Source organism: Ischnura elegans, chromosome 5 (assembly GCF_921293095.1).
Source record: "Ischnura elegans chromosome 5, ioIscEleg1.1, whole genome shotgun sequence".
Classification (NCBI taxonomy): Eukaryota; Metazoa; Arthropoda; class Insecta; order Odonata; family Coenagrionidae; genus Ischnura; species Ischnura elegans.
Genome location: NC_060250.1, coordinates 50,684,857 through 50,703,962, shown reverse-complemented (window position 1 = coordinate 50,703,962; position 19,106 = coordinate 50,684,857). Strand labels below are relative to the sequence as shown.

Sequence of the window (19,106 nt, the reverse complement as noted above, 5' to 3'; positions counted from 1 at the left end):
GTTGTTATTGGAAACCTTACCAATGGAGGAATTCATGGATAGGGAAAAGTCGCACTATTAAGTCACTCTTTAATTTGGTTGTCCTTAATAATATAATAATGGCCGAAATATTAAAATCGAAACAATAACTAATTTATTATAACAAAAAGAAGATTAATGCCACATGATCACTAAATATGTTAGTGCTATCGTAAAAATTTAAGCCTCTCCTAGATATATAAACAGTAAAAATAGAGACACATTCTGCTAGCAACGATGAGGCCTAGCGATTTTTTTTTGGCAATGAAAATTCCATTTTTTTTCGAAGAAACATTTCCATCGGTGTACATATATTTATCCAATTAACAAATTGATAATTAATGAAGAAGAAAGCTTATGGATCTATCTTTATCAGCTTCAACCTACGTAAAGAACTATTTAATGCCAATCAATTAAATATGGTGGAGACGACAGAGTCGGGTTTTTTTCCGGAAAATTGCCAGTTAATTTTTTTTCATTTATTAATTCTTCTATATCGAACAAATATTTCAAGAACTTAATATAAAGTCTCCTGAACGACGTTGAATCCCTAAAAAAAGGGATAAGAGCGAGTTGATTTCCGTGTTCCTAATGGCGAAATCGTGCCCCCAACCGGCCTTATGGGGTTTACCATTGGAAGCCAGGCGTCATAGGTACCCTCTCTTTTAACGGGTAAATATTTTCAATTATCTACTCCAGTCAACTACGGGTACAAAAATAATCTCAAACGCCGCGACGACTTAACAACATCTACGCTCGTTTACTCAACTGAACATCGTAATGATTTCCGACGTCTCCCGTGTCACGATGACCCGTTCGTGAGTCGTTCCCGATCTACCATGAAGATTCATACCTAGATAGTGATCATTCAAACTTAATGGTGGCCAGAAATCGACAATGGAGCGAAAGTGGCGCCGCTCGATTTGTTGCAAGACTTTTGCAAATGATAGTACATGTATATGCTAATAGTAATTATATAAAATAAAGAGTAATACTAATAATTATATTTCATAGACTTTAAGAAATGATTAGTTCCTCCCTCTATTTTTCTTTCTTATTTTTAATGCCGATTTTGAAGACTTAAACGAGAATCGGGCCCGCATTGAATGTGTTAAGTAGGAACCTTGCCTAACCAATACAGTAATGTACATGTATATGCTAATAGTAATTATATAAAATAAAGAGTAATACTAATAATTATATTTCATAGACTTTAAGAAATGATTAGTTCCTTTGCTTACCTGACACTTCAACAACGTCACCGGGGACAATTTCTTTGGCACGCACTTTCTGCACACCAGCCTTGTCCCCTCTGACAACTTTACCCATTTCAGGCTCATATTCTTTTAACGCTTCAATGGCAGATTCTGCATTACGCTCCTGTGGAAGACAATATGATACACTTTTTAGTACTATAAACTTCCAATATGAGCTACTAAGCAAGTGCTTTTATGACATCAAAATGAAAAATGAAAATAACATATATACACCAGTTTCAGACTAGTTAATGGCATGGGAGAAAAATTACAAAATATTCATTCCTTTGTCAAACTTCAAAGATTATACATGAAAACATGAAATACATTCACATTATTGAAAAAAGAGCATTCACATTGTTGCTTTGACTAAAAAAATTAATTTATTGAACATAATTGGGAAAGAATGAGAGGTCAAATTAGCTTTTAATATAATTAAATGGTGAGAATAACAGAACATAATGAATCAAAATGAATCAAGGAACATGATTAATCACAAAAACTTATCATAGAACAGTTACAAAGATAAATTTGCCTTCCATCAAAACATTTTCCAAATACATATTGAAAATAAAGGTACTCAAATAACAACATTATGCAGTAAAAGACCAACAATATGAAGAGATTTTCTGACCGCAAAACGGAAATTGAAAGGACGCACAATTATATATATGTACTAATATTTTGGAGCAAAAATAACACGAGAGAAAAATTACTTGAGACAATATTTCTATAGCATCTAGGTATTTCAATTTATGAGTCCCATCCAGGCACATTCAGTACATTAAAGTGCAACTAAGAATCATTTGGTCCGCCAACATTAAAGCTCACAACAATAACACACAACTTAAAAACATATGTATTAAAGAATTACTAGATAAAAAAATTGAACATTGAGTATTATTTTGTCCATTCATTATATTGATAAGCAACAATATCTAGGAGCTGTAAAAGGCTCAAGTGGAAAGTTTTCTTCGGTCTCACTAAGTACACGATTCCAAATGAAAAACAGCGATAATAGTTAATTAGAAAAGATGAACACAGTCTTGAAGAATATAACGGACACCAGAAAAATATTTTCTGAAATATAGATGCTGATAATGACTTTTGACTCATAACTCATCAAAATTTTAACTTCATTCACATAAAAATGACATAATATTTGTACTTGCTGTGAGCTATCCAAAAATATCTCACAAAGCCAAGAAATACTAACCTGCCAAACTCCTACAATGGCGTTGGCAATGAGGATAAGCAAGATGACCAAGGGCTCAACAAAAGCTGTGATGGAGTTGTCATGTTCCTCAAAAAGGGCAAGGACCTGTAGGAGAAGAGATAGCACCATGAGTCACAGAAAAATAATGAATAAAACAATAATTGTTACAAGCACATTTCTAAGTCCCATAGATATTATAATAGCTCAGAAAGTTAAGAAAAAATGCATTTCTAAGGCAGTAATTCAACCACAAGAAAGATATCCTAGGTTTGAAACATGATCAATGTATTTTACATTTCAAGTCAATAGCTATGCTCAATACAATCAAAGAATCTCTTTTTGTAATTTCAAAATGTATAAAAGTAAAAGAGGCATAAAAAATGTCACCAATCATTAAAAAATTAAATAGACTTGAGAATATTTAAATTAAATTTTAATTACAGTTCATGTAGGTAATTTACAATTCACAGTATATCAACAGAATTAATTTTTTTTAATTTATTAAATAATGAAAATAACTAGCATAAAAATATTAATTACAATAGTCTGGATATAATAAGAAACATTTATTTAGGTGAGAGCTATTTAGGAAAAGTAAGAGAGGAATAAGGTACTGATATTAGGAAAGGTAGAAGAGTGTAGGTGAAATGTGAAAGAATTAAGATTGCCTCTAGACCTATACCAGAATGCAATTGTTAAGACAACCTGTACCTCTTTCCATTTTCCCCGAATTTAATAAAGCTATTCTAAAAAAAATTCACTCATTAATTTAGTAGTGGGATTTTGCCACAGGAAAAATTATTGATATTTTTGACAGGTAGAAATTGGAAGGTCCAGAAAGTAGGGGATATATTAATGATCCCATCTCAGCAAATCATTTGCTGTGGATGAAAACGAGATATGGTATGTAGTTATTTGGTATACCACTTTAAAAATGCAGTCTAATGTAAATTTCAGTTCCATTCATTCCTTCATAGAGCTCCACTAAATTGTGCCTTCTTCAGAGCCCAAAAATACGATATGGAAATAACCTATTTCACCTAATTTTTTTCAAGGGGGAGAGGGTAGGAGAGATATATCCCTTATATCCTCGCTGGTTTTGTACCTATAATAATAAGAGTTCACTATCCTGCTGTTCTCCGCATAATTCATACGTTGTTTTTAACACTAATAAGTGTTTTACTCAACCAGGAATCAAACCATGAGACATCTATTTAAACACAACGATAATCAGAATCTTCAAGTAATGGGACTTCAAGCTTTTCCCCTCCCATCCATTCCCTTTCCCGCTTTTACGAAAACATACAATTGACTGGCGCTTCCTTGACACGTCCCCCTCCACATTTCTCCAGCCCTCCTCCACAAGGCCGACGTGTGACGCACTTGAGACACGTGGTGAGGGAGTGCAGATCACTTGCCCGCGGCCAGCGATGGCCAGTGAACGCTCGCGCAGCCAGTGCGATGGACGGTGCCTGCGACTAGGGGAGATTAACCCCGCCTCCAGCAGCGTTTACCCATCACCGAACGCGGTTCATATATATACAGGCACGCGAATACGATTCCACTTCATTCACGCCACCGATTATACAAGCCGTGTACCTCATGCCATTCGCGTGAGGGAACGATTCATTCATTACGGTATGGTATTTGGAGGAGACGAGAGGCTAACCGACAGCCGAGGTAATTTGCGCCATGAGGAAAGGATGGGGAGGGAAGGAGGGAGAGAAGCCCAGCATCGAAACGCGTCAAGTGGACCACGGTTTAACGTCCCATCCGACGGACAGAGTGCTGTACTTGAGGTGCCCTATAAAAATAACCCAAGAAGAGATAAAGCAGTATCTGAAAGATCTCTGCTGAATGCAGGGTTTGAACCCGGACCCACAGGGTGGGAAACCAACACTTTAGCCTACACACCAACTCAATCCTCACGATTCATTCAGACCCGAAATATTAGATTGTTGGGGGCTCAACTTTGATGGTGGAATTGCATTGTCATGCAGGTGTAAATTTATACAATATTTACTGATTAATAACTTAACAATATTGATGCTACATCGTAATTGTAAGTTGTACCTGTGGTGGAAATGGAGCTGTAGCGCAGAAAAAAGTCGTATGTTCATAAGTTCAGACAATGGAAAATTACAAATTGCGTTGCTCATCCCAGCACGCAGCAGAACTTTCCGACTTTCATAATCTGATATATTTCACGCAAAAGTCGCGAGAGAAAATGTCATCATCACAAAAACTGTATGGTTCATAGGCACATACGGAAGAAATGGAAATATTGAAAGCCACCATTTAGAGCTTTTTTTTCTCTCCTGATAGGATTACAACCAACTAATAAAGACTAAATGATAGACATACTTTCAAGGGTGGATTTGATATCAGCACAATTTTTTAGATCAAAAATGCGTCAAACGTGAACTAAATATCAATAATTTTCAGTAATTCTTACGATAAAATGATTTTTGAAAAAAAAAACACATCGATTCGCAAAGCCTCCGGCAACCTCGAATCGCAAAAATTAGACGAAAAACGTTCCGACGTTCTCAGCTCACAACCAGTCGGGATGCTCGGAAAGAGAGAGTGAAGTATGGAGAAAACGGGAGAGGCCGAGTTTTATTTTCTTGGTTAATCGAACTGCGCTCTACCACAACAACCGTGACACGGATATTCCGACGGGGAAAAAAAGATAAGACGAAAGAGTATGAAGCTTTGATAGGGCGGGGTGCCCGCGAGAAACGTAGGGAGAAAATGAAATCAGCAGCGACGAGCGTGAACGTGTAATTTTAAACATTTAAGTAAACATCTCATTGCGTCACGACGGGGGAGAGCTCGATGAAGTCATCACGATTACGGATGCTGGGTCCGCGGATTCGTATTTTTAAACACTTTCCTATCCCCCCCCCCTCTAAACCAACCATTCAATTTCGCTCCAAATTTAAAATCCCCACATATATCCGTCGTACGCAGCTCTCTCCCTGCTGGGCGTTCTATTCCATTCCCAGCAGAATCTCCCCGACACCCGAAACGTGAGTCACGGCTCCGCGTCAGGATCTCAATTGGCTGCAGGCCACGCCGATGGGAGGTCGTCAAAAACCATACGGCCCTCGGTCATTTCTCCTCAAAAACCTACGCACATAATCGTTCATTAGGGCACCAAATAACATATTTGCAGGAAAGTGGTCCAGATTGGCAGGAAAACTCATATATAACTCCTTATACTTAATAAATATATATTTTTTTTACAAAGCATAGCTGCAAGTAGTCACAAAATTAATACTGAAATGTGAAATACTGAAAAGGACTCAGACGAAAATTCCATTACGCAACAGATCGATTAAACATCGAGAAAAATGTGTAACATTTCTAACCCTGCCGCGTGAACGGCGGCGAAATATACAAGAATTGCCATGAGAAAAAATTCCCCTGGACCGGTAATCGAACCACGGACCTTTGGCTTTCCGGGCCACTGCGCAGACCACTACGCTATCCAGGTTCTTAAATCCCCACGGCAATTATACCGTGGCTTTTATTCTCATGGCAATTCTTGTATATCGAGAAAAATAACAAATACACAGGTTGAAACCAAGGAAAAACACTCGGCAATTAAACCATTTTAGCACCGTTAATTATAGAGTTAACGGAGTTATGCATCATTCTCAAAAGGTATTTGAGATACTAAAGGTAAGGCAATGGTTATAAATGTCCCACCGCCAAACGCGACCGAATATTGCTTAAAAAAAAAAAGACCACCTCAACCAGACGAAGTGCAAAGGCTAGACACGAGGCATCAACGCTAACTAATACCCACGCGACTCAGCCACGACGAGAGAGCGAATGAGGTCAATTAATACGGCGAAGAATGGCCGGCAGCGTTTTTCTGATATGAGTGACCACAGTCCCATCTCTTACTAATAGGTTAAATATGTCCCTAGACGTTTTTTTTATCAGTATTCTAGAAAGGTTACCATTTTTCCATTGAGCCATCTATCCCCTTTCCCACCACCTGCGGCCAATAACGCCTTGACATAAAACTAAGACTTGCCATATACGCCCGAAGCAATGTCAGCTGGATTTGAAAATGCACACTGATTGCTGGCGTTCATTCCCGCGACTTAGTTGAAAACCTAGGACACCCAACGCAATATGCCCGAGAAGGAAAGCAACAACTGCAGAACGCAGACCTCTTTTCGGTTCTTCTAAGATTCCAGGAAGTATTTTTAATATCTAGGCCAGGAACGAATAGGTTTGACGGCATCAATTTACAAGCTTGGCTCTTGAAGACGCAGAAAGGTGTGAAAGGTCACACAGTACTTTCCCTTCCCTCCAAATACAGAGGTTTTTTTTTCAAGACGAATATCTGTCATGGCATCAGAGTAACTTCTCAGGTCTCGCAACATTCGAGATTATCAGAGATAATTAACAAGAAAAAGTAACTTATATACACTCCCCGATAAATAAATTGTAAAGTTACTGGGGAAATATTACGCATTTTCATGACGTTTTTGGGCCAGGCATATTGATGCAGTAGTTAAATAGAGAGAAAGTACCGATTACGTAAATAGAAAGAGCAGACTACCGGAAACAATTACATTTTGAAAATTTAACGATTAATTAAGCAAACATAAACGCGATCGTTACCGGCAACCCGGTACCATTTCCGTTACTCTTACCAACCAATTTTGGGCGATAATGTAATGAAGTCCTATTAGCGAAGACCGATTCTGTTCGAAAATCCGGATATTTAGATGATTCTCAAAAAGAATTTACATAACACACACGCCGGTAAAGCACCAGATCTTTCGTCCATATCGTCTCTTTTCCTGAGGGAACGATTGACGCACGTAGTTCTCCAGCATCACTTTCCGCGAGTACTTTCCCCTGTCTTTCTGCACGTAGGGTCACATCATATAGACTAAAAAACATCGCGATAAAGCAGTGGAACTGATCAAAGGCCAATACAATTGCTATTCTTCCCGCGTCACCCACAATGCACGCAGAGAAACTATGTCCATTCCATAACAGACATGATTCATTCGTCCGTATTTATCCTCGAGGCCAACTTCCACGATGCCAGCAAAGCTATCACCAGGGTAAGCATCGGGATCCCTCACAGAATTACAGATATATGACCTGATATATATTCCAGATTTAAAAAAAATCGAAACTAAGCTCATTCAACCGGAGAGGTGGAGGACATGAGACCACCAAATTTCGACCTCAAAGCAAGTGAAACAAGACGAAATCAACATATTTGAGTCTTATTATAAACGTGGTTAGCATTTGTGTGACTGATGTAATTTTTCACTTGATGAGCCTAAGCATTGATAGTATATTACTCAGGATGGGAGCATGGGACACCTCAACGTCTAGCTCTAAATTGGCTGAAAACGAATTCGCCCGATAGGCTATTGATGACATGGATTTGAATTGCATAATAAAATGCAACTTGATCATCCAATGTTGAAAAAATAATCATAAATAAAGCTCGTGAGTAACACGCAGGAATATACTTTGTTCTCCGCGGGAGAAAGAAACTCTCATTGAAACATTATATTTATATAGAGTTTTATCACGCACTTTCAATAAATATATTATTGTTATAGAGGAGTCCAGAAAATTTATACTCCCATGGAGATTGCACTTCATAGACATCTGTTTAATCGTATTTTACGAAGGAAAAGACAACATTTCAATAAAGGTTGATATCTATTAGAAGACTGGGAATGAAGATGAGGGTGCACCGACCAATTATTGAGATAAAATTAGAAAATGTATAGGTACCTGTTAAGAAATTTTGCTTTCCAAGAGGAAAATTCAATTAAAACAGCAAAGCCTAAGGCTTAACATTTGAATGCAAACTATAGAAAAAATTAATTCGTGAGCCAACATTTACTGGTGGAACCGAAAGTCATAAAACACACCACAAAATATGCTTCCAATTCCGTAGCCCCACGTAACCGAATGGGGTCGTGGGAAATGTGAAGTTTCATATCCGAGACTTAGTAAGAGGCTAGCGTAAACTTTGAATGCGAATGAAGCCAAATCCTTTCCCATGACGCAGTAACTTCACGCCTCCAGCCTAGAGTTGGAGCAAGGCGCACTCTGGAGCTGGGATGCATCATTACCAGCACAAACAAAGAAAGAGAAGCCTTACTCTAAATACCGAAGCAGAGCGAGGAAACTAACGTAATCGCGGGCAGCGAAGTAGTGGGGCGTAACACTTACGACCGAAAGTACTGATTTTCTACCCCCAGGATACGGTTCTGGACAGACGACGGAAAATGAATGTAATGGATAACGGTGGCCACTCAATGATCCAACTGAAAATCCATGGCATTTCCAGGCTTTCAAAACAATTTTCGGTATGTTCTAGACTAATCATATTCGGTATTTTACGGAATGTTCATTTAAACGGGAGATAATATGTAAGTGAAGTTATAATGTTAAAATTAATTAAGTGCATTCACGATATAGAAATTACTTTAAAGATTTATGTAACATCACCTGAATGGAATTCTGGGAAAATTATTTTTTTTAAGAAGATATAATTTTACCAAATTTTTTTGTTATTTTCCCTTGCCTTTTCAGACAATGAAAGTCAAAGACTTCCTAGATTTTCCAGATGAGTGACCACCCTGAAAATCCAAAGTCTGAGAAAATGACGTGGCGACTAAACAAATGCTAGTTTTAATTCCATTCATTTTTTTTCTATTTTCAAGGGAAGGTAAAGTCCACATAAAATCAAACGGAAAACTGTTCCGACGAATAAAGGATTGCGACCAAAACGGAGATCATAAAAATCGGGAGAGAATCGCTACGTTTACTCGGAAAGATGAGACTTTAAAAAAGTCGGCTAAAAATACACACAAACCATTCGCGCGCTATTTTGAAACATTTGGATAATTCCTTCCCACATTTTGACGCTCGTAAGTTTTTTGACGCAAGCGAGGGAAAGCCAGAAGACGCCGTCGGAACGGCAATAGAATAAAAAAAACAACACGAGCATACATGGCAGCGAACAAGACATTCACTCAAAAAATGACGATGTTGCATCCATACCACGCTTGTGCTCTCAAAACAAAACGCTTCTCGAGCAGCAGAGCCTCGTCGCCAAAGAATAGACGGAAGAAAAGCTGCGACGTGATGCTACAGAAGCGACGCTTGTGACTGACGGAGATTAACAAGGCTACACAACCGAAAAATGTGGGCTGGTTGAAACGGTACGGACAGGATTTACATTTATTTCATGGGTCTAGGATAGTGAAGTTCGTGTTTACGAGGAAAATGGGAAAAAATGCCGTGAACAAAGCCGCAGTTTGGGACCAACGATTCCTTGCGATTTTCGGACCGATAACGTTTCATAGCACTTCAAGGAATGTGGTGTCGTAGGGAAGCTGAAGTGATGGTGATGATGAGTAGAATATGCGAGGCTAGAATTGAAAGCGGCATGAAGAACGACATGCGCACCGAAGTTGGGAATGATTTTATCAGTATAGGCCCCTGCGAAATTCTATTATCTCCAACTTTTGCACGCGTGTGCTATTATTTCCACCGAAAATTACGAAATCATATCCACCATCTAAGCAACCAAATCATTTAAATAAATAATTACTTATGCAGCGAGCTTCAGGTTAAGACAAAAATTAGGCTACTAAAATACTTAATCTTTCAATAAATATTATTAAAAGATCAATTATTGTAATTAATATGATACTGATTTATGTTGCCACTTCAGTCGCATTTTAATCTGTTTAAAAAAATATCCGCGGCGCGGTGAATGAGTGCAATGTAATCCACTTTTACCAATATTTTGCAACATAATGCTTTTAATTGCGAGGAATAGCATTTTAAAGTTGTGAATTTGATAGATTACATCATCATAAATATAAATTTACATTAACATCCCTAAGTTACCATTTCCCATTTCCCCGTGAAACTCAGATCACTTTGTCCGTCAGCGACGCGAGTGGCGACTTTTGTAAACCCATAAAAATGCGCGGTGGGTGACAACACATTTAGAGGCCGACTTGAAGATTCTCTTTTTTAGTATTCGTGCCATGATATTTCAATCATAAAATAAATATGAAAAAACAAATCACGACAACACTGTGGGTGGGAAATATACGATAGTTCTAAGCGGTGGGTGGTAGATAATTTTTACGCAAAAATGTTTTCCTAATTTCGGGGGGGGGGAGGGAGGGAGAGAAGGGGACAGGGGGGACTGGTCTCCCCACTTATATGCGCCCCTGAAAGTAATAAACCATTCCGCCGGCCTCACTAAAATCAGTAACCATTGGAAGTTCGAGCAGAGCCTGGCGCCGCCTCCTCCGACCCTTCCACCCACATCCCTCGTTGAAAGTCTTCCCAGGATAGAAAATGGGGCCACCTAAATCAGTTTCCTCCTCGCAGGGTGGCGAGAGGATGGGTGGAGGAGAGGGCTCGTCACTAACGCTCGCCTCTATCTTGGCTTCGGCGCGCGGAGGATTCTGTAGCGCCGCTTTAGGTCGACGCAGATCCATCGCGACCACGCCAAACGCAGATGCCAACACCAACATTAAGGCCGCAACCGCCAACCCCCCTCCAATGGTGGCACCGTAACCTTATACGGGTTCTGAAGATGGGGAGTCCGCGAGGGGGTGGTGGTCCCTTCCCTTCGGGGCACCGTGGAGTCGCCGTGGACACGGACGGAAATCAAGGGTGGTTGCAAACGGAATTTCGGGAACGAGGAGTGACGAGGACGACGAGGAAGAAAAATAAGGAAATTTGGTGTACCAAGTATTTTCGAGGGTAGATGGTGTACGAGTCAAGCACGCAGCCAGAAATTTGTTGTGCAACCGAAGTATGCGGGTTGCCTGCACTGATATTTTGTTGTCATTTCGCACGAACCGGAAAACAAGACAGCTACATATTTCATATCCCAACCCGAGGGTTGACATACGTTTTAGAGGGTAGTTGGTGTATGAGGCAAGCAAGAAACCAGAAATTTGGTGTGCCTGGGAAGTATTCGGGTAACCTATACTGATATTTTGCAGTCTACTCGGACGCATCAGAAAACAAGTTAGCGACAAATTTCACATCCTAACCTTCGCTTCGGGTTGAATCACGATGGAACACGCACATATTTCGCTGGCATAATGCTGAAAATTCACCCTAAGTTGTTGGCAGACATTATGCAACGTAACTATATAAAAAAATGGAGTAAGAGGCTAGATACCCTGGGATAGAGGACCCTTCAGCACATGTATTGCGGGTAGTCGTCACAAGGGAAAAAACTCGGGGGGTTAAAGGTACTCAAGCCTCCAAATCCCCCACCTCTGGCTACATGCCTCGTGAGGGAGTTATTCCCCAATTGCCAACATCTCTGTTTAGGTGGTGAGGTAAGCCTGAAAGGTCGCTAGCAAATTGAAGGGACGGAATAGGATATCTCCATTAATTGCCGGCATGCAAGGAATGAGGGCTAAGAGAAGAGTATACAGAAAGAATAGCAGATGAAGTATTCTTCCTGATTGGGAAAAATGAAATAAAGTGACGGCCAACGGTGGGTCAAGTTCTAAGGTCTAATAAAAATTTCTTCACTATGCCCCAATCTGAATAGCTCAAAGTATATCTAGATGAGCCATTCAATCGCAGTAATTTTACAGCACGTGGCAAGATAAATTAAAAGGAGTTGTTCTTCACAGAAGCCTATCGGCGTAACAAATCCCTCCCTAACTCGTACGCATCCCCGTCTGATTTCACGAATAAAGCAATAATTCTCCTCACCCATCTTTAAAATGCAAAAGACCTCAGGTGGGTGTCTTCATTCTCAAAATAAAACCGCAAACGCAAGCAAATGAAGCCTTCCACACGCTGGGATGAGAGTAACGAGCAAGATCATCGAATTAGCGCAGAATGCCGCATAAAGACAGAAACGCGAAAGTTAAACTCAAATAAGGGGCTTTTTCCTCCATTACGCTGAGGAAAATAAATTAATTCACTGCCGTACCCTAGCGACCCTAATTACTCAACCGAACTAAAACACGGGTTTTATGGTCGTATCACGAGAATATGATCTCTCTTTAAGAGCTATATATACTCGTTCCGCTCCGCATTTAGCATTTTTGAGACAATTTCCCGGAGATAAAAGGAAAAGGAAAGGATACGCAAGGAAAAAAGAACATAAAAAGAAACTCACTCCCCGACGGTTCATCGCCTTTTCAAGTTGAAAGAGAAGAGGGGCAAGTGCCTTTACGAGAGAGAGAGAAGGAAGAATCTCAAGGAGCCAGTCTCGTCCGTATTTCGGGCTCACTCAGAAGCGATACCCAACACATCCTCCCACACACTGAGCTAAGGATTAGATAAGGACACACTTCTCCCGAGTTATGAAAGCATCTCCGGCCTACTCTCCTCAAGAAATACATATATTAATCGGCTAAAAAGAAAGTTAAAAAGAAATATTTAGAACAAAAAAGTCACAACCCTAATACAAAGTCTAACAAGGTAGATTAAATTGACAACAGTTTCTAATGGGTGTGTGTAAAATTTCCATGATAATTAATAGGACCAGGATAGCGTAGTGGTCTCCGAAGTGGCCCGGAGAGCCAAAGGCTTGTGGTTCGATTCCGGGTCTTGGGAAAAATTTTCTCAATGCAATTCATGTGAAATAAAAATCGGCTAAAAAGAGAGTAAAGAAGAAATATTTAGAAAGAAAAATTCACAACTCTAATTCAAGGTATAATAAGGGAGATTAAATAAAGAAAGATATTAAATTAACAACAGTTGTTACTGGGTGTAAGTGAAATTGTCAAGGGAATTAAAGAACCTGGATAGTGTAATGGTCTGAGCAGTGGCCCAGAAACCCAATGGTCCGTGGTTCGATTCCGGGTCTAGGGAAATTTTATCTCATGGCAATTCATGTTAAAAGTCGCCTAAGGGTTCACGCAGTTTCTTTTAAGACCGATTGTGATGGGGTTTGAAAAACGAAGAGGCCCGCTTTTTATCCTTTTCTGAATTTGTCGCCCACTTCTCGAGCCATTGGCGATAAAATTGACGGCTTTGACAATTCAGCGGATAAGTTGATGACGTTACGAACTCATGCCGAGCGGGTTAGCGCAACTCAGCTGCTCCTCGGCCTTAAGGATGGGCCTCGCGTGGTTCGTTGTTACACTCTTGTGAGCGATTCCTTCCATCCATGAAATGCTCTCCCTGAACGGGTGAATGAACCAGAAAAACTTAATTCAACACACTATACGACGCGATTCGACTATTTCAAGTCATTTTCAATTAAATACCGTGTAGTATGTAGTAGTAGCAAATAAAGTACCGTGCAGTGAATAAATTCTGTAAGCGGACCCCGCGAAATCTCTATCATTTCTGATAAAACTGTTCCACCACGTTTCGCCAAAAACACCCAGTTTCAACTCATGAAAAGTTGGCCGCGACTTACGCATATTATTATATAAAAGTTACGCGGAAATTTATGAGTGATAATTTTTCGTCGTTAATTATCTTTCCCTTTAATCTAATAAATTCTTTTATAAAATAAGTAAAATTAGGCATCGCAATATTTTCACTGAGTTTTATTATGACACTACGCGTTTCGTCGTTTCAAACATCATTAACAAGTGTTGTTTGTAACGAAGAAACGCGTAGTGTCATAATAAAACTCAGTGGAAGTATTGCAAAGTCTTATTTTACTAATATTAAGTACTTCCACCATATCGTGCCCAATATCATACAAGATATTCTTTTTTTTAAATTGCGATTTGGTCTCATGGAATGACCGCCTTCCCACTGCAATTTTAATTAAACCGCCAAAATTCAATGTTTTTTCATCCTCCTCCAGCGATGCAAAGGCACTGACAACGGTATTCAAAATAAATCAAAATCAGAAAATTGAGAATAATTTTCACGCATTGGAATGAAAAAAATACAAATGACACGAAATTTCACCCCATATAAAGACAGCACCGTACTCGCTATGATAACAGTATAGATCTAAAAACATTACGAGAAAAAAGTCTTTAAGTTGAAATTTAAATTGATTTTTATTTCCCATTGCGCTGTGAAAAAATTCCATCTCAGCTGACATCCCGTCAGCCACTGCCACACTCCCCCTGTAGCAAGAAATAGGTGCAATGACGTATTAGGCGGAATGACGTCTTAATACGGTATGCAAAAAGAAAGAGGTTTACCAAAGCAGCTTCCTTCACTGTCGAGTCAAATTCCTTCCTCAGTTTTTTTTTCTTGTTTTCCCTCATCACCGTGACCCACCCACCGCCTCGTGTGTCAGAAGGGAGAGTGAGCAAGGTTACGTCCTTGTACCCAGACGCGGCCCGATCTCCTGACGTCATCAAAGGACACGCACTAACCTCCCGACTATTTTTACCATAACCTAAACAATGCCCGCATCTCAAATCTCAGGACGACGCACAGGAACGAGTGGCCACGCGGGATCACGCATTCAGAGCCGAATTTGATACGTCACTCAATTACGATCATGTCCTGACCCTTGCCAGCACATTTCGTCAAAATTTTTAAATTGTAATCGAATTGAATCCGCAATAAGAGTAGTGCCTCATTTAAGATAACGCCTGGAAGCGGAACATTAATACTGAGATGATGTGATGTGTAATATGTGGCACGATATTGTGGAAGTTAGTTTAAAAGTACATTTGTCAATTGAAACATTGTAATTTTTCGTTCATCGTCATTTACGTATAATTACAAAAAGGTGAGATGATATTAAATACATATGAAATAAGTCAGCTTAAAATGGAAATTTCTCAACGAACAGCAATATTTTCTGCATTTCATTTTCGGCAAATATCAATTATTCACTGCAATCAGAAAATAATATCTGATGAATCTATAACGTGACACGATAATGATGAATTTATGACTTTATTAAGTGTTGCCAATGCACGATATGCAGCATGAAATTTTTCATTAAACCAGAGGTAGTGGGTAGCATCACATTTCCAAGAGAAATAATGGCTCACTCAAGAGATGAAAAGAAATAGAGGCAATACCAATACTGCGTTATCACTGCCGTTTTACGCAGCTGCCAGAAGATAACAACGAAAAAGAAACACTGCATTCAATCACAGGAACTATGAAATGCGCACTTATCGGAGTGCTTCCATTCTAACCATTTCAACTATGCCTCTCAAGGGTTCAACACGGAAAAATCGGCAACTTCTTGATGCGGAGGTAGAACCATTCGGGGAATCAAATCTGACAGCTAAAACCATCTCTTTCATGTCCACTTAAAAAATAATTGCTTCACTTCTGGGTCCGATATCACATAGAAAACACTACGCATATGCTGTAAAAAAATTACTAACTAACAAAGAGTTCAATTAGGAGTCATTAACTATCCATTCCCGCTTCCATCGTTGTCTTTGACACCACATGCACTCATTGTCAGTATTTCCAGGTAACTTTTAGGCGCTTTCATCCGCCTTCATCGATCAAAGCAAAACGTACAAATTATGAGAATGTTGACGAACTAAGTAAGCGAACAGGGGGACATAATGAAAGGGAAATTGATCCTCCTCTGCCGGTTGGAAAACTTGTTCCGGGATACCCTTATTTCACTCACAATTGGAAATCGCAACTCTTATCACTTTCACAAGAGGGATGGTGGGGAGCAATTAGGATAGACAAGTTTATTGATGAAAAAATCAAATGAATCAGGACTTACGAATGAAATGATGGCGGCCAACAACAAGATCTTGACGAGCAAATCGTCGAACTGCTCCAATACCAGTTGCCATATGGACTTTCCTGAAAAAATAAGAGCATTGAGTCAGCCACTGAAATTCATTCGAAGAGAAAAATTGATATTTTCTTTATTTTTTCATTTGAAAAAACACTATAGAAGACTGTATAATAAATCTAATTATTAATCAACATAAAAATACCGATTTTCATGGTCTTATGAAAACAAACGGGAGAGAAAGTAGCATGAAAAAGCCCGGGAGCATGGAAAATATGTCAATTCAAAAACGTACGTCCCCACATATAAGAGGTAAACAAACTGAGAACGAAATGCACTCTCATTTAAAAGGTAATCAAATAAGTCAACGACTGGTGAAGTAAAGATTGCAACCAGATTTTAAATAATTACAACAGAAAAATAATGAGCGAAATATATTAACACACATAAATAGTAATTATATCATTAGTAAATTATAAGAGTAATTTTTTTCTTCGGCATGAATTTATAATAGAAAAGAAAATGACTTTAAGATAACAAAGATATCTTTTTTAGATATAAATAAGATAGATTTATAATTTAAGATAGATTTTAAATATAAGGCACTATAGATGTGCACGACGAGTTTCACCGTCTTAGGATAACTTCAGGAACAATATTTAAACATTTGAACTCAAATACAACTCCTGATATGAGAATAATTAACTCCTCCATGAGAGACCTACAACTATGAATAAAAGCATGTGAATTAACTCCATTTCAACATCGAAAACCAAAGTTTAAAAATATTATTGACGGTGCCTCCTTTAGACTGTCATTTTAAAAAGGAAAAAAATAGGGATGGGGCGATAAATATTTTATTTTTGAGGATAACGGCCTATTATTACGATAACCACTTCCAGAGGTGGTTCCACACGACTACGTCACAATAATACGTTATTTACCCTTTAGCTACGCGACGTCATTACCGCGGTTGGGAGAGCAGATAAGATATGGAGCTCCGCCAGCGCCTTACCGCCAGAACACGCCAGAGAGGAGTAATTTGTTGAAAAAAAGAGAATTAGGGTTACACGGCTAGGCTACTTTGAAAGGTACAATTAAACATAGTTAACGTTGATGTATAGACACTAAAAGAGTGTTGACCAGCACTTCGTTGCATAGAAACTGAAAACTAAATTACGGTAAGCATAAGAGCTGAAAGTTAGCCCTTCCAAAATTATCAACTATCCTCGACGTGAATCCCCCATCAAATTGGCACGAAAACGCAAATTAAGTATTAAGGGAAGAACTTAATTTATCTGACAGCGATTAAAATTACTATGAATCAATTATGAACTTAATAAGGAGAAAAAACTAAGGTAACAGCAAAAATACCCTCGAAAAGTAAAAAAAGGCTAATTATGGACGTAAAAGATCATAGAGGTTAGATCATTAATGAGTATACTGCTGACAGATAAACCGGATTCAAACAAATTACGCTGCGCAGAGACTCGGATGAATCCAGAGGAAAAACAACAACGGCACTCAGCGGACGTAATTAAAACTTCAATTTCGACTCCCAAACTGTCACACCGCCTAGCAGAGACATATCCGCTTGATAAGGGCCGAATAAAAAACGAGTGAGACGAAACGGAAGTTTCAAGCGAAAGGGGAGAAAATTAGGAGCAGAGAGGAGAACGGAAAACTAAACATGGCTTCATCGACCGCGCCCCTACACGGAACATTGGGAGTTGGTCCACAATAGTTTATGGGTTTGATTGAAGAACAACGAGGCCGAGTCCGCAAGCTTCAAAGATAGAAGTTATAGCATAAAATTACTTTTTTGTGGTAGCATGCTTCCCAGAAATCTTCCCATGCCCTCGATGCGAGCAGGGTATGAAATATATAGCTAGCCGTCTGATGAAAAAAATTCCCCGTAGTAAAAATACTACGCCAATAAAAATCCCTGCGAATATTTCTCAAGGCATATCGTGCATACTATCCACTGAGTGAACAAAAAATGAGAAATAATAAATAAACTGGGCCTCTGGTGCCTTTGACAATCAATGATCAGCATGAGATATCTTTAAAATTAACTATCAAAAGAATATATATTTCAAGAAATATATATTCGCGAAGTTTTCTGGTAACCTAAATATAAATCTGGTCACGTCTATATCCGAATTACTTGAGAATTTTGGATGCGATACGATAAACGAAAGTGATTCATTACGTCGCGTCTTTATTGGCGAAACATGACGCATTCATAGATTATTTTACACCTCCAAAACCACACGATGGGATAGCTAAAAACTCTCTTGACGCGTGACTGACATTATCAACCGTCAAGAATTGCGCAAACGAAGAGGAGATAAACTTTTGAAAATCACTTTTTACCCCACGCGACGCCTCCACCGTCAGAAAAACGAAGGATGAGATTAGAGCATGAGAAAATCTTCTACCCCTACTGAAGGCCATTGGGTACGTACTAATCTTTGATTTATAGGAGGCATTACATGATTTAGCGGAAAGATTTCGTGTTTAAACGGCATAAACTCTCGTAAGGCACGATTAAGAACCTGTAAATCACTTATTAGAGAAAAATGAGGTCTCAAGAAAAAAGTACGTCAAATAACTCGATGAAATGATCATATACGAAAGTGAAAAAAATATTAACACTTCCAATACCAATGTAGCTAATCACAATTCAAAGATAAAAAAGATTAATACTGCTAAGCCTCGATTTTATCTTATCAAAAACCATTTCCCATGCCATCGAATTACTCCCACGGATCACTAACGATTCACACCTTGGCTGCGAACGGCGTGGACATCGGAAAAAGAATTGTCACACTCCGCAAACGCGACCACCTTTCGTAAGAGCGTCAATAAATCGGAGAGCGAACGAGGCGGTGACGAGCCGGGCACGTGG

The 19,106-nt window shown here is 39.1% G+C and overlaps 1 protein-coding gene across 8 annotated transcripts in view; it reads right to left on the bottom strand.

Annotated features, from left to right (window-relative positions):
- LOC124158868 (calcium-transporting ATPase sarcoplasmic/endoplasmic reticulum type) overlaps nucleotides 1-19,106 on the bottom strand; it is a 101,110-nt gene that overhangs the window by 23,683 nt on the left and 58,321 nt on the right. For all 8 annotated transcript variants that reach the window (XR_006864881.1, XR_006864882.1, XM_046534265.1 and 5 more), the window contains exons 4-6: nucleotides 16,181-16,263; nucleotides 2,491-2,595; nucleotides 1,260-1,398 (exon numbers count right to left, since the gene is read on the bottom strand). Coding sequence is in view for 6 of the 8 variants with exons in the window: in XM_046534265.1 (XP_046390221.1) it covers nucleotides 1,260-1,398; nucleotides 2,491-2,595; nucleotides 16,181-16,263 (327 nt within the window). In the remaining 2 variants the exon portion in view is untranslated. The remainder of the gene's footprint in view (nucleotides 1-1,259; nucleotides 1,399-2,490; nucleotides 2,596-16,180; nucleotides 16,264-19,106) is intronic.